General features: G+C 41.8%; 1 protein-coding gene across 3 annotated transcripts in view; it reads left to right on the plus strand.

Annotated features, from left to right (window-relative positions):
- The window catches only part of LOC123760061 (uncharacterized), a 70,818-nt gene that overhangs the window by 40,375 nt on the left and 13,004 nt on the right, over positions 1–17,439 (plus strand). For all 3 annotated transcript variants that reach the window (XM_069325302.1, XM_069325301.1, XM_069325303.1), the window contains one exon: positions 10,607–10,674. In XM_069325302.1, coding sequence (XP_069181403.1) covers positions 10,607–10,674 — 68 coding nt within the window. The remainder of the gene's footprint in view (positions 1–10,606; positions 10,675–17,439) is intronic.

Here is a 17,439-nt window from a genome sequence, read left to right on the forward strand (position 1 = left end):
TCCTTACGCATACAATTTACTGCAATAATTGGACTACTGCATTCTTTGTTTTAAAGCAAGCTGAAAGATCATATATATATATATAGGGTATATATATATATATATATATATATATATATATATATATCGTTCAAATTTCAGCCACTGATGTATATTGTATAATTGTTTAGAGCTTTCATGCTTGATTAAGCGTTTCAGTTGACTGTAGTGAATAATACCTTTCTCTGGCTTATGACATATGAATTATTTTTCACACTCTTCATCATATATAACAAGACCAGTGAAAAATCGGTTTAGTGATTTTTTTTCCGGATACGTATTCCGGTAGTCACAGCAATTAATTGTATGAGAGCCAAATGTATTAAAGGTTTAATACATGACAGCTAAATGTATTAAATTGCAACAATTTAATACATTTTATAAGTCAAAATATTCAGAATTAACTACTGAATTGTTAATTACTAAGTATTTCAGGTATACTACCGTGTATAAACCTTATTTAAGGTTTCTAAGTGGAATTAATAACATTAATATTTTGTTTACAAAGTTACATAATCACATATATATATATATATATGTATATGCACTTAATTATATTGCATGTGCCTATATAAAAATTTCAACTTGTCGGTTAAAAAGGATAGTGATAAATTCCGTTATTAATAATGTATGAAAATAAGTCTGAAACATGTTAAATACCCTAGCGAGATCTACTTACGTTATACAAACTAATTTATTCTATTAAATAAAAACAAACTGTGATGCATGAAGCTCTGAGAAGTATTCCCAGCCAAGCATAGGGTGATAGCCACGTATACGACAACAGTCAAGTATAGAATAACAGCCAAATATAAGATGACAGCCAAGTATAAGGTGACAGCCGTGTAAAGGGTGACAGCCAAGTATAGGGTGACAGCGCTAGTGTCTACAAGTAACGAGACAATCTCTACCACTTCTTGCACTGGCAGCAGGTAGCCAGTGACAGCAGTTTTGTAAAACAAACAATTACAAGGAAATTGTATTTGTATGTTCTAGAAAACTAAGAAATAGTTTTGTAGAACATAAAAATACAAAGAAATAGTTTTGTAGAACATAAAAATACAAATAAATAGTTTTGCAGAATATACAAATACAAATAAATAGTTTTGTGAGCATGCAAATACAAATAGTTTTGTAGAACATTCAAATATAATTAATTACACAAATACAATACAATTATACTGCCTTCGTTGTATAATACTACTTTTTACATAAGAATATATTTATTTGAATTTTCCTCACTAAATATCTGTTTTTAGATAAACATTGAGCAGATAAATGAAAGTAAAACAGTAATTATTCCACAAAGAAACTGAAAATTTGGCACCATTGCTTGTTTTTAAACAATATTGATATTTTTTGGTATATCAACATAAATGTTTAACACCATAGATTATCTTGAGATGATTTCGGGGCTTTTTAGTGTCCCCGCGGCCCGGTCCTCGACCAGGCCTCCACCCCCAGGAAGCAGCCCGTGACAGCTGACTAACACCGAGGTACCTATTTTACTGCTAGGTAACAGGGGCATAGGGTGAAAGAAACTCTGCCCATTGTTTCTCGCCGGCGCCTGGGATCGACCCCAGGACCACAGGATCACAAGTCCCGCGTGCTGTCCGCTCGGCCGACCGGCTCCCCATAGATGAATAATAAACAAAACTAAATGCTGAAATGATCCAAGAAAACCAGTGAAAAACTGGAAATTTGTTAGGAAAATACAACTAATTACAGTTGTAAAGTAAAATATTACTAAATTGCCCTTGTTTTGTAACTCGAAGTGTAAGCGACCATTCAGATAATAGAGAACGGAACGGAACTATCAGGGGGAAAGCGCCAAGCCATTAGACTATATAGCACTTGGAAGGGGTAAGGATAAGGATTTGGTATGAGACGGGGGTGAGGGGGGGGGAAGTGACCAACCACTTTGACGGTCGGGGATTGAACGCCGGCCTGTATGAAGCGAGACCGTCGCTCTACCGTCAGATAATAGAGAGAAGTACAATAACAATCAATAAGGGATATATACCGGAAGGTTTATATATATCCACTTCCCAGTGTCTGTACACAGAATTTATTTTAGCTTGAATAACGTTCAGGACTTGCTGGGTGGTCAGCAAGTTATTGTTGTGGCCTTATTAACTCATAAAGAGACATTTAATAAACTGATAAAAACACGGAACACCACTGTCGAGTACAACACCACTGTCGAGTACAAAGTTCGTCACGACGCCATCAGTCTGAGGACACATTCGACCTCGTCCTCACATGAGCTCTTCCCTCTACATTATTGTTACCAGGGACACGAAGGCGGCACACCAGCACATGAAGGCGACCGACAACTAAATAGTTCAATTGGCATGGTTCTACATGCTTTACAAAGCATGTAGAACCCGCCTGCAACTCTGTCGCCCAAGTACATGGGTGGCTGGGGAAGAGTGTTGTGAAAGAGTCCGACAGTCATTCATAGGCAACTCTGCCGCCCGTGTAGGGGTGTAGAACTCTCCCACAACACTGCCCCCCCCAGCCATCCATGTACTTGGGCGACAGAGTTGCAGGCGGGTTTTACATGCTTTATAAAGCATGTAGAACCCGCCTGCAACCAACCCTGTCACTCGACCATCCCTGAATGGTTGTATAACCCTCTAACAACTGCCCACATACGTATACAAACCACATATACTTATGCAGAACCCGCCCACAACCACACACATGCGTATGTAGAGCCGCCCACAACCATGTCTACTAGATCGAGGAGAAAAATTATTTATTTATTCAAGATGAATTACGCGTTTTGTTTCAACATGTATAAGTGATTTTTTTCGGGAATGCATTTGCATGTCATTATTTAAAAAGAATGGCTTGCAAACTCCAGCCAGCCTTACTTGGAGAGTAACAAATGAATTCACCATTGGCATCGTAACACTTTCCAGAAACATTTTGAGCTTTTATGTAGGCGAGTTGTGGACGCTGAGTGCATAGTGATGAGGGGGTCTGGACGCCTCCAGGCGCTGCACAATGTAAGACTACACATTCAGATAGCCTCGCCCTAGGCTACGCTTGATAGGATGTTGTATCTGTCGCGCGCGCGCGCTCTCTCTCTCTCTCTCTCTCTCTCTCTCTCTCTCTCTCTCTCTCTCTCTCTCTCTCTCTCTCTCTCTCTCTCTCTCTCTCTGGTTACAGTGGTTATGAAGTAACATTATACGCAGTGTGAACTTATTGGCATTATATGCTTAGAGAACTCTATTTATTGTTTATCTAAGGACCCTTCTATTCAATACCTTGTATTGCTAAGGAAACCTGTACTCAACGACATATGGTATCAAGGAACTCGCTATTAAACACCTTGTGTAGCTCAGGAGCCTTTTACTCAACGCCCTGTGTAGCTTAGGAATCCTCTAGTCAACACCTTGTGTACCTTGGGAACCTTCTTATCAACGCAGGGTGTGCCTCAAGAACCGTATACTTAACGTTTTGTATGTTTTGATAATAGTTTATATTGGTTCAACTCTACAACAGCAGGGAATGTAAACTCTTAGAGAAGATATACTTCTAGCCTAGTCTAAGCTGTGTGTGCTGATTTTTTAGTTTAATGATTTGTAACTATATGTTTCTTCTTAAATAATATAATGATAAATGGAAAAGCTAGGAAAGACCTAACTTAGGCTGCGATTTATCAAGGGTTGGTGAGGTTCTTAATGTATTTTTTCCCTCAGGCTGCTTAGACAATCCAAAGTTACAATCAACAAATGTTTTATCGTAGCGCGTAACTTCAGGTTTGATCTTAAACGCGGGAAATATCTTACGATATACATACAAACTTTGCGACACACCATATTTACAGACAGATCAGGTAGAGTGGTAAATGCTTCGAGAGAGCAATTAGTGCCTCCGACAATAATAAATGAATCGGGTTTCTTCTTTCTCTTAGTTTAATTGCGCTAACGAAAGTGCTCGCTAACTATTCTGTGAGTGTTAAGTTTTTTTAAGGACGTCTTGGAGCTAATTGATCGTTAACTGCCAGCACTCCACTTGTTACATTAATTGGTGAAATGTTGGTGTGTGTAATACACACCTCACCTCACACACTGTTACCTGTGTGTGATACCTCACTCCTCACCCTCACACTCCTCACACCTCACACTTTACCCTTCTCACCCCTCACGCTTATCACCCTCACATTCCACACTTCACACCCTCACACTTCAAGACTCTCACCCTCAAACACCACACTACTCACCCTCATACACCACACTTCCCAGCCTCACACTCCACACTTCTCACCCTCACACGCTAAACCCGTGTACCTTGGCCTCATATTATCTCCTCATGTTTGTCAATCAAATTGATGTTCACAACCGATTCTTGTATTTCGACTTGTAGAATCATGGCACGGTGATACCAGTGTGCCAAGGGGGAGGGGTCGGGAGAGTGCCAGGGTGGGGGTGAGTGCCGAGGTGGGGGTGAGAGGGGGAGAGTGCCACGGTGGAGGGGGGTGAGTGCCAGGGAAGGGGGGGGGGAGGTAATCGGCTAAAGTGAGAATTGAGGCAGTAATGACTTTCCACACCCGAGTGCTTCCTTGTGGACGAACTGCTCCTGCTCCTTGTTCCAGATTGTCGGTTCCGTCAAAATCGTTGGGTTAATTGCCACTTTATTGCATTTTGAAATCTATTGTATTTTGAACTTGATGTCAAATAAACTTCAGTACTTGGAATACACGCACACAAGGGCGCCTGGTGGCTGAGTGGACAGCATTCAGGACTCGTAAACCTAGGGACCGGGATTCGATCCCCGGCGATGGCGGAGACAAATGGGCAGTTTCTTTCACCCTGATGCACCTGTTCACCTAGCAGTAAATAGGTACCTGAGAGTTAGACAACTGCTTCGCGCTGCTTCCCGTGTGTTTACTAGTTGTTTACTAGTTGTGTTTTGCGGGGGTTGAGCTTTGCTCTTTCGGCCCGCCTCTCAACTGTCAATCAACTGTTTACTAACTACTTTTTTTTCCACCACACACACACACCCCAGGAAGCAGCCCGTGACAGCTGACTAACTCCCAGGTACCTATTTACTGCTAGGTAACAGGGGCACTTAGGGTGAAAGAAACTTTGCCCATTTGTTTCTGCCTCGTGCAGGAATCGAACCCGAGCCACAGAATTACGAGTCCTGCGCGCTATCCACCAGGCTACGAGGCCCCCTATTTCAATACAATACGATATTTCAATATTTCAATACGGGGCCTACGAGGCCCCCCATCCTGTGTGTGTGTGTGTGTGTGTGTGTGTGTGTGTGTGTGTGTGTGTGTGTGTGTGTGTGTGTGTGTGTGTGTGTGTGGAAAAAAATCTGTTGATTAATTGACAGTTGAGAGGCGGGCCGAAAGAGCCAGAGCTCAACCCCCGCAAGCATAACTAGGTGAATACACACACACACACACACACACACACACACACACACACACACACACACACACACACACACACACACACACACACACACACACACACACACACCTTGAAGTTATAATAACTTTCGCAAACAGAGTGGTAGACGGTTGGAACAAGTTAGGTGAGAAGGTGGTGGAGGCCAAAACCGTCAGTAATTTTAAAGTGTTATATGACAAAGAGTGCTGGGAAGACGGAATACCACGAGCGTGGCTCTCATCCTGTAACTACACTTAGGTACTTATACACACACACACACATCCCCAGAAAGCAGCCCGTAGCAGCTGTCAAACTCCCAAGTATTTATTTACTGCTGGGTGAACCACATCTGTGCCTCGACCGGGAAACGAACCCAGATTCTCAGGACTTGACCCAAGAGTATAGAGTTCACTCCATTGGTATTGGAGAACCTGAAAGTGTGTGTGTGTGTGTGTGTGTGTGTGTGTGTGTGTGTGTGTGTGTGTGTGTTGAGAGTTCAGAGACACAAGTTTGGTTCATAATTGATTGGTCGTGGATTCGATTTCCGGGTGGACAAGTTCGTTTAGTGGAACTTTCCTTACACCTGTTCCCTGTGTTCACCTGGCAGTGAATGGCTCCCTAGTAGTTAGTCGACTCTTTTGAATCACACCTTCTTAGCCCCAATAATGAGAAACAGCGTCATTATCATAGGGAGTAACAATGTAATACATATGCTTACACAGGCTTCCATTTTTTCCCCAATATAGTTTCAGACACACAACCCATACTTCTGAAAATAAAGGAATTGATAGCGTTTTAGTCCGTCCTGGACCATTATGAAGTCTTTTATCGTTTCCTTTGTCATCTTCTGGAATCGCAATCACATTTAGTTTGTATCGTTTTCCGTGCAATACTCTGCTGGTGCCAGTGGAATTAGGCTGTTGCTGAGTCAAGGAGCCTTAATCACAGATAATGCTCGCCTCCTCGGCAGTCAAGAGCCTTATTGCCTTACCATTATCTGTGATTGGAGACCTGCTAATTGGAGTCACAAGTTAGCTTGGTGTTTGTCGATACTTACACACACGTCTTGGGAGGCACTTGCGCGTTCCTCCTCTCTGTGCACCTTCTTATTGCTCTTGGGAATTCGGTGACTAGATTGTCTTGGTGAGAGGCCAAGTGAGAGGGAAGAAGAGGGGGAAAAAATGGAGGAGAAACAATGAAGGTGAACAGCAGTTAGGAAGAAAGGTGTTGAAACGAGGGGAGTAAGCGATCCAATTGTTCTAATTCTTAAGTATTTTCATTGCTAATTTCAGCAAATTGTTACAGTTCTGGCTGGGATGAATTAGTTAGAAACAGTAATACAGAAAATTTACAAGACATAAATTGAATAATAAACTGCCCGAAACGCTTTGCGTAATAGTGGCTTTAGGCATTGTATGTACTAGCTCTATCTATAAATCTATTAATTTTTGTAAAGCCTCTTGTATGTACTTTACCTGAATAAACATTTATTTATTTATTTATTTATAAACAGCTGACAATTTGAGTGGTGACATACTGGCAAAACATAGAATACAATTGTTAATGATGAGAATTACATAGAGACGAAATAGAACATGAAGTGATAATAATTTGCATAGACATTGAGTTTTAAAGAAACATATAGCCTAAAAATCTAATTTGCTAAGACATGAAAGTGAGTTCTGCAACATGAATAAAAATAAAATGAAAAATAAAATAAAAAATAAAATACAAATCTAATTGTCAAGACATGAAAGTGGGTTCTGCAACATAAGTCAATAAATGTTTAACAAAGGCGGGTAAGATACAGAGAAGGTGTAGACACCGCGCTTCTCGCTGTATGTACACTGAGAGTATACTTTAGTCCTGGACACTGTCCAGGACTAAAGTATATTTGATGGTCAATAACCACGTGTGAACTCGCGCCCCATTTCTTAATACAGTAAGGTCAAATTTAAACTAATCTGACATGTTGACCAGACCACACACTTGAAGGTGAAGGGACGACGACATTTCGGTCTGTCCTGGACCATTCTCAAGTCGATTGTACAGAGTAATCTGACATATACAGAGAACAGTTGCACAGTACTGAACAATACCATACGCTGAACAATTGAACACAAGTCTTCATCGTCCAACTAAATTAGCCAAGAACATTCGTTTGCTGACTGTCCCTAATGACGGTTAAATTCATCTTCATCTATCACGTTCTTACACAATAAAACATTTACATTTTATGATAAAAAATGCAGTTTTAATTCAATTACCTTCCTGCCGCGAGGCGCTCCAAGCACCTCAGGTGTGGGGGGAAGGCACCCAGGAGTGCCAGACCTGCACATAAAACTGGAATTTCATCTGTGAAGTGCAGAGCCTCCCCCCTCCCCCCTCCACCTTCCCCCTAAGCAGTTAATGGGAATTTAAATGCTGATATAGTTTTATTATGATTCCCAACAGGGGCACAGATAGACGGGAGGGTGCTCTTCTGTCCGTCCACCTCTTCTCTTGTTTGTCTTCGTGTCTTTTAAATACGTTTGTGCACCTGTCTCGTGTATCTGTCACTTTGTGTGCCCTTTTATTCTGTGTATTCTGGAAGGGAGGAGAGAGCGAGGTGCTCTAGTGTACCTCTAGCGGCTACCAGCGCACACTTCCACTCACCTCTAGCAGTTCAATCTAAGTCCAGCGTCTCCTGCCACACCCCGGAGCCACACACACACACATCCCGGCCGACGAGGAAACACTGTTTCAATATCACTGCACCAGTGCAACTTGACTTGTGGCCCCCAACATGGCTTTTAGTAAGGTGGAAATAACCCTTCGCCAACTTACTCCTGTCGTTACGTTAGGCTACGGGCGCTAATGCCACAGTTGCCAACTCTTGAATCTTGGGCTACTATTCACCTTAAACTCTTGAACCTTGGCCTACTATTCACCTTAAACTCTTGAATCTTGGGCTACTATTCACCTTAAACTCTTGAATCTTGGGCTACTATTCGCCTCGTCACATCACTAACTTCCAAATTTAAATTCTGTGATCTGAATGTGTTCATTGTCGTTAACAAGCCTTGTCTCATTATTATTGTCTAGTTCCTCTTCTTAATTATTTTTGTTGTGTTCAATGTTTATGTTATTTGATCGAGTATTGTATCAGAGAGTGTAAGAATTTAACGAAGCCCTGGCTAACAAGAGAATATAAATTAGATTAATTTCGAATAATTGAACTAAAAATTATAATTAAGACAAATAATAATGCTACACTGTGTCAATATACATTAGTGAGGCCGCTACACCCTCACCACACACACACATACACACACACAGACACCTGGAGGCTGGTATGGAGGTATGGAGGCAGACTCCATACAGTATCAAATGTAGATATGATAGAGCCCAGTAGACTCAGGAATGTGTACACCAGTTGATTGACAGTTGAGAGGCGGGACCAAAGAAAAAGCTCCACCCCCTCAAGCACAACTAGGTAAATACTCCAGCTGCTTCATCACACTTCACCGCCAGAACCCTGAGAGCCTCCACCCGACGCAAGTCATAGCGAGCTATCCCATTAGACGTTTACTCAAGTGACGCTCACGCCTCTCATTCTTTTCCGTTATCTGCAACACTAGTACGTTCCCTCTATAAGAGCCTCTCTCACGCTCATAATGAACCTCTTGGACTTCATGAATTCCCGACCAAGTCGACTAGGCCTACTTAAGCACTCGATCTCTCCTTCCACAACAAGGAAATACCAACAGTCATCATATACTCTCGGTCACACTCCTGCTCACTCACAGAATGCTTCCAGGCCGAGGTGTCGGGGGTCCCAGATGACGCCTGGACATGGTTGGAATATGAGGGGTGATCTCCGCGGACTAGCCATCATGATCACTGTTTGCCTTAACAACTACAAGCTCCTGTATTAACATAAGAGTAAACACACGACCATTCACAGGTTAAAACAATCCCCCCACCACTTCCAACCGCCGGTGAGCAGGACACGTCCGCCTGCTCACCGGCGCTCGACATTGGAGTTACCGCGGTATAGGTCACGTTTTCACTGTCATCAATATAAATATCATATGATATATCCGTCAATTTCCATCTTTTTTCTTTATTTTGATGCTCCTGTTCGTAGAGTGAGATTAGTTTATAATATTAGTATGGTGCTTGTAACGTAGGAATAGTTGGTAGTTTGTGTAAACTACCTGTAGACTAGGAATAGTTTGCACAATTTGTAAGATGTTAGCTGAATAGTAATAGTTTACACAATTTGTAAGATGGTTGTAAACAGCAAGAGTTTACACAATTTGTAAGATGCTTGTAGACTAGGAAGAACTTTATTTATAGAACACAATTTGTAAGGTGTTTGTTGCAAAGGAATAATTTAAACGTTGATAAGACTGGTATAATGACCGCAGTAATAATTATTAATGCGGTCACTCGAAAGTAGCTGTTAACATTCATGTATTTGGGATCATTTTGAGTAGACATATTTTATGCTAGGGGTGAGAGCGGTCGGAGAACAGACTGGACATTATCAAATGTCCAATCTGAGTCTACCTTGTGTAGGCGAGTATGCGTACTGGTTCTGCCCTGCATGGGCCAGTAGGCAGGGCCATGCAGGGCCATATATATATGGTTCTAGATAGGGTACCCGGTGATGCCCCGTCTGTCTGTCTGTCAATTTGTGTCTCTCCCTGCAGGTTCCCTCTGCTTCTCCCCTTCCCATTCTCTCTCTTCCCGTGGGTAAAAGATGCTCGAGAAACATTCAGTCAACGTTACCGACGTTGATTCAATGTCGATAACAGGCTTATTGGTGTAAATATGATCTTTATATCGCACATTATTAATAAAGAAAACAAACAAAAAATGTCGATAACAGCCATAAAATCTGTTTTAACACGCTATGAACAATCAAACCTTTATATCATACTTCATAGGAGTCGATAGAATCCGGAATGGAAGCCGGTCCTTCTTAAAGAGGGGGCATGGGGGTCGACCCCAATCACTCTATGACACTAACCATACAATTACAATCTCGAACAATCCGATATTCTTTCATAGACATACATGTGTTATATCATATTTTCCATTTTATATTCATTTAAACATTATGTCTTGCTTGAATTACTCTCCACGTTAACACTGCCATATTCTTCCAGGGTGGCGGAGCTGGGCACCAGGATGAAGGCCGCCATATTGCTCCTCGCAGCTTCCTCAGTCACCGCAGGTTTGATACTCTCGCTTCTATTCTTACCATGTACTGTATAGATATTTTGTGTGACTGAGGTACGATTGCATGTACGCTGCTACTCAAAGCTATATGGTGGTTTAGAGTGGCCATATGTGATGCTAAGATCCCCATCTCGCATGATGGGTTGTCACACAAAATTTTATTATTATTATTAACACTTTTAGGTACAGCTGCATTTGTGCAGCTACCCTAGACTATATGAAGGGGAGTACAGCGTGTCAAAAAGCTAGCTACGTGATGCTAAAAATCCCCATCACACAAGATGGTTAGTTATACAAATGCATGTGATGAATAGTCTGCACTGGCAGATTCTAGGTGCATTATGAGGATATCATCAACACAAGAGTGAATAAGGCAGCAGTGATACTAAAAGTCCCCATCTCGAAGGATGGTTAATCATACAGGGCCATATGTTCAGTAGCCTGCACTGGCAAATTTTGGGTGCAATATGAGGATATCTTCAAGAACAGATACTTTATTCTTTATTCTGAGAGTGAATAAAGTTGCAAAGCTCCAGGTACCTCATGCCAATGGGTCTGAATGGTCTGATAATGGTGTGGGAGATCATGTCCCAGTTCCTGCTTACAGAGTTTGCACCTGGAGTGCTCAGGATTGGAAGATCCGTCACCTGTAGCCACCTGCCACAGGTAACGGTAACCCAAGCTGATCCTGGCAACCACTGTGTCGCACAGTCTGGTGGACGTTACCACGCAATTGGTCAGCCAGCACTGGCAATATTTTGGTTGGAGTATGAGGCTATCCTGAAGCTAGCCTCATTCTCCATCTATTACCCTAAATATTAGCAGCAAACAAACTGATCAGTCTTTCTTCGTTCCGTTCAAATAATATTTGTCACAGTCAAATAATACTAAATAATTGGCATGTCACTTTCTTATGCAATAGACACTGTGTAGACATTTACTATTACAATATTGTCGAAGACATTAAGTACATACTCATTCTGAGACCAGATGAAAGGCTTTGAAAGGCTCCTTATTATTCATCAGAATAAGAATAATAAGGGATTGGCATAATGGTCCAGGACGGACCGAAACGTTGTCGTCTCCTCATCTTCTGGTGTGTGGTTTAGTCATCAGTAATAATAAAGGAATTTATAATAATGAACAATTCGCCACTAATTTGGGATTCCTGTCCACACACTTTTAGCTGAAGTTAGAAAACTTTAAGACTCCGCCACAGGAGAGATGTCCCAGGTCTGTTATCTTCTACAAGGTTCAAAAACTTCATACTCACCTTGTAGACTCTACAGGACAAACTATGACAAGAGGTGCAATAGGTGACTACCAGATATAGTTGTTTCTTTTGCACGAACAGAGAAATTTCAACAGTATTACAACCCGAAATACGAAAAGTAACTATAGAACACATTCTGGCAACAGTCAGGTGACAGTGGATGGTCACTTCATAAGAACCTAAGAACAAGGAAAGCTTCAGAAAGTCTGTTGACCCATACGAGGCAGCCACTATTTAGTAGTAGTAGTAGTAGGCATCCATCAGTCTCAGGAGACTATGGAGTTGCACTCTGGTGTCGGCCTGTCTGGAGTGGCCTCACCAGGGCGCAAAGCCAGGGTAGGTTGATTCGGGGGAGAAGCTGTTACCCAGGCAGCAGGTCCCACCTCTCCACGGCGCTGAAAGTCTCCAATGGAAACGCATACGCCAATACGATTGGTTCGAGCGAGGAACCACTATTTATATCCACCCAAAATCATTTGTATGTGTGTGAGTCTAGCATGCGCTTGAAACAAACCAGTAATCTCACGTATGTTAAGTTAACCGGTAATTTTGTTCCATAAATCATCAACTTTGTTTCTAAACCTGTATTTACCCAGGTCTTTCCTGAATTTAAATCTTATAAATGTATGGATAATAACACAATATTATTCAATACAAATATAGAATTCCCACATTGCTATACATAAGTAAACATAAACAAGTGCTACCTTGCCAACTTCTAAATCATTATAGTGGCGTAAAACATAATGATATCGGATACTAAGGAGCAAACCGTTACATTTAATTTATCTTATTTATGGAGGAAAGCGGAGTAATGAATAGCGACCAAATAACACATGTATAAAGAAATATACATAAATAAACAAGCATTCACACACTACGTAACTGTGTGTGTGTGTGTGTGTGTGTGTGTAAGAAATGGCAACATGCATTAAGCCTCCTTATAATAATGGTCCCTGCAGCATAATGCATATACATATACCGGTATATATAAAAAAAAATATATATATATATAATATATATTATATACGCAAACAAACCTTGTAATACTTTAGTTTACACGCTCTAAAGTGCTGGGAGCCGGCTGGCATAATTATGCTCGACGCTGAAGCAATATTCCAAGCTACGCTCTACAACCTGCTGCCTCCCTTACCTTACCCAGATTATAAACTCAAATAGTTATTTACATATAAAATGAGTAATTTTTGCAAATTGGTAAAATTTCCAAGGGTGCTGGTTTACTTTCAGGAAACACAATGTTAATATGGGTTTACTAGATGTGCAATAATATTGACCGGAGAAAATGGATAAGGTTTCATGTATTCTCTTAATTAATACTGGCTTTTAAAACGGAAGGTGGAAATTTATATTATGTGGTATATAATTTTATTATCAGATTATTGCTGACGGTTCTTTTATCATTGCACACTTTTTCAAGTATAAATTTTGGACATTTGAGAATTGCAGATAGATATTGAAATGTTATGTATCTCTACAAATTAATATCTTTATTCTTTTTAACTACGACGAAAGTTCATTAGGTATAGTGCTGACATTCCTAATGCAACTGCAAGCTAAGAACTATTATCAGCTCATCTAAAGCCTGATCCTAGATACTTATTTAATGAGCTTATTATTAGTTTTTCATTTGCAATAAACTTTATTCAGTGTTAATTTACACTCCTATTAGGTACATTACGAAGCCAGAGCTAGATGTGTAACAGAGCCTTTACACGGTCGCTTGGCTACATTTTACGCCTATGCACGTGTTAGGCGAACGTTTGAAATGAGTCTGTTTAGAAATGAATGAACGCTGGAGTGATTTTTATTTTTTTTTTAGTGGCAGTCAGTATGAGGCTTTTGATGACTGAGCGTCTTGTGTTGCAATTGACAACTTCTGATTGGCCACGAAGGCCCCCGGCATCTTTCCGGTTTTGACGGATTTCATGTATTGGGCAGTCTAACTAAAACAGGTCAAGACTTTAGATGAGTCTCCATGCACAGTTCTCTCTCTCTCCTTCTCTCTCTCTCCTTCTCTCTCTCTCTCTCTCTCTCTCTCCTTCTCTCTCTCTCCTTTTTTTTTTTTTTTTTTTTTTTTTTTTTTTTTTTTTTTTTTTTTTTAAACTAAGACTAGGATTCATAAGGGATGCCTAATAACATACCTATTGAAACTGCAAGCAAGAGCTGTTATCCTACCTCAGCTCATCTGAAGCCTACACCTAGAAACTCATTTATTACATAAGAGTATACTTTGAAACTAACACAATGGGAACTACCATATATTTAACTTATGTAAGCTAAGTTGAAACCTACTCCTAGATGCCCATTTATTTCATGAGCCTGGTATTATTTGCTTTAGAAGGAATAGCCTTTATTCATTAAAAAACATTAAGTAACAATCAAATAAGGAACAGGATGAGCTTGTAGCCAGCTGTGTGCCAGAGTCTTCATGTGAACAGTTGACCTGATCTCCCGTGTATCAATCTGTTGAGCGAACAAGTTCCAGATGCGAGTAAGTCTCGGAAGGAATGAACGCTGATGGAGTGATGTTCTTGAGAATGGCACTTCCAGCATGAGACTGTTGAAGGTTGAGAGCCTAGTGTTACGAGTGGGAACTACTGGTACTCCACGGAGTAGGGCCAAGTGCGGAACTTTAAGGATGTTGGCCTTGTACATAACAGTAAGACCAACAACGTCCCGACGGTGTTGCAGGCTCTGATGTTCAGACCGTTCCCACCTGACTTGGTCAAGACTAGAGATAAGCCTTCTAGCCCGTCTCTCCACTTTGTCCAACAGTCTGACGAAAGATGGGGGGCAGGCAATCCAGGAAAGGGGTGCATACTCAAGATGGGAGCGAACTTGAGCTTCATATAAGGTTTTGCAACCCTTGCTGTCAAGAAGATATGAGATGCGCCGTAGTGCTGTAAGTTTCCTGGCTGCCTTTTTAGCTAAGTTTACCACATGGCTCTTCATTGTCATTGAAGAGTCGAACTTCATTCCCAAGATGTCAAATTCTTCTGTGAACTCTAGGGATTTGCCACCCATTTGCAGTTCTGTCCGATTCGCCATGTGCAGTCTAGTTATCATCATCGCTTGAGTCTTCTCAGCCGCAAATGTGACCTGCCATCTCCTACCCCAGGTAGAAATTGCTGAAAGTTTGTGATTAATGATTCTTGCAGCAGTTAGCATTTCCTCCTTTCTGTATGTAAAGGTTAGAGTACAGTCATCAGCATAGGCTTGAGCTTCAGGAATGAGATGAAGAAGATCGTTGAAATAAACATTCCACAGCAGAGGGCCAAGCACACTACCCTGTGGAACGCTGGCACCAATTGAGTGGCTATCGGATTCTGCTCCATTGAGGACCACCCTTAGAGTCCGTTCTTGAAGGTAGTCTTTTAATAACACTAAGATGGAGCCTGCAATGCCTAAAGCTTGAAGCTTCACTGCTAGTCCAGAGTGCCAGACCCGATCAAAGGCTCCTGCTATATCTAGAGCAACAACACAGCTGATCTTGGACTCATCCAGTGACTGATGCCACTTAGAGGAGAGATTTAGCAAAAGATCAGCAGCAGATCGGCCTTTTCTAAAACCATACTGTCGATCACAAATTAGCCGATGACGGTCAAAAAATGATGTCATTTGCTGAGCAATTAATGATTCTAGGATCTTGCCAGTAATGGAAAGCAGTGACACAGGTCTGTAGTTACCAACTACTGAGCGGCTCTTCTTTTTGTGCACTGGAACAACGTCTGCCTTCTTCCATAAGGAGGGCCAAATTCCTTGAACTAGGCACAGTTGGAAGAGGCGCGTGAGAGGTGGAGCCAACAGGTCAGCGCAGCAGCGTAGTAGTCTTGGACTGACCTTATCTGGCCCCACAGCTTTGCTTGTGTCTAGCGTGTTAAGGAGATGGAGAACTTCAGCCTGATTTATAACCACTTCAGTCAACTTAGACACAGTGCATGGGGCAAGATGTGGAGGCTGACGTTCAGGATCAGGGACCTGCATCTTGGAAGCAAAGTGGTTTGCCAGTAAATCAGCCTTCTCCTGATTGCTGGTTGCCACAGTACCATCTTCTCTGTTTAGAGGTGGGATTGTGTCCTCAGATGAGTACCCCTGCCGATCCTTCACCAGGGACCACCAGACCTTGGATCCAACCCTTCCAGATGCAAGTTTTCTTCGAGTTTCGGATTCCCATCTGGATATAGCCCACTTTTGAACTTCTTTCATTATTCGACAAGATTGTCTATGAATGTTTCTGTTATGAGCAGAGGGATGCCGTTTAAATCTCCTCCAGGCCTTGTTTTTGGCTTCAGCTGCCATCCGGCACCGATATCCAAACCAAGGCTGATCAGTGGGCTTGGTCACATACTGCCGGTGAGGGATATGCCTATACTGGAGGTCCAGTATATGACTGGTGAAAGCGTTTACTTGGCTGTTCACGTCCCCCTGGAGCAAGGCATGCCAATCAGTTACTTCAAGCTCTGAACGTAGGGCTGGCCAGTTCCCTCTGTCCCATAGCCAGGTAGTACGAACAGATTCTTCACCTCGATCTGTCGGGATAGCCAGTGTAGTAAAGACAGCCTGGTGGTCTGAAGAACCAACATATCCCAGAGGTCTGCAATTAACAATATTTGCAGGAAGGTCAGTTACGACAGGATCAAGGGACGAGCCTGATATGTGGGTAGGAAAACTCACAAAATTTTCAAGGTTAAAAACTGCTAAGAGTTCATCAAAATCCCTCTGTATAAGATACTGGTTGAGGTCACCTACAATTATAATGTGCTGACAGTTGTGCTGCATTAGCAGGGAGTCTAGGTTGTCCATCAGGAAGGTGATTGGAGAAGCACCCTGCCATTGAGGTCTGTACATTGCACATAAGAGAATTGAGGTACCTGGATTTAAGCATACTTTGAAGAACATAATTTCAAGATGACCAGGAATGACCACATCAATGTGTTGTGCATACACAGATTTGCTGGTGCACACTGCAACACCCCCTCCTTGACCCTGCCTATCTCGGCGCAACCATGAGGTATAACCGGCAATTGTTGCAAAGTTCTCAGGGGTCCTGTCATCTAGAAATGTTTCTAGCACAACAACCACATCAGGACGATGAGTGTTCACAAAGCTGTGTGTGAGATCGCCAACATTGGTCATGAAGCCCCTGATGTTGGCAGACAATATGCTTATCGATTGATTCCTCATCTCTGCAAGTTGTTTGAGAATGCAGCTGTGTATGGAGGCAGACTTCGTAGCTGCTGTGCTGGTGGAGTGTAAATCTGCTGAGCTGAATAAGGCACAACGACACCTTCAGGGATTGGGTATGGATAGTAAGGGTGCTGATGAGTAAGAGTATGCACCAAGTTTGAGTATTTCTGAGATTGATCTGTGATTAGATCTCTAAACATTTGTTCCTGTCTATCCAGGACCCTTTTGGTACGACAAGTGTCCTGTTGATGACCTGTTCGGTGGCAGTAATTACATCTG

Source organism: Procambarus clarkii, chromosome 16, assembly GCF_040958095.1.
Source record: "Procambarus clarkii isolate CNS0578487 chromosome 16, FALCON_Pclarkii_2.0, whole genome shotgun sequence".
NCBI lineage: Eukaryota > Metazoa > Arthropoda > Malacostraca > Decapoda > Cambaridae > Procambarus > Procambarus clarkii.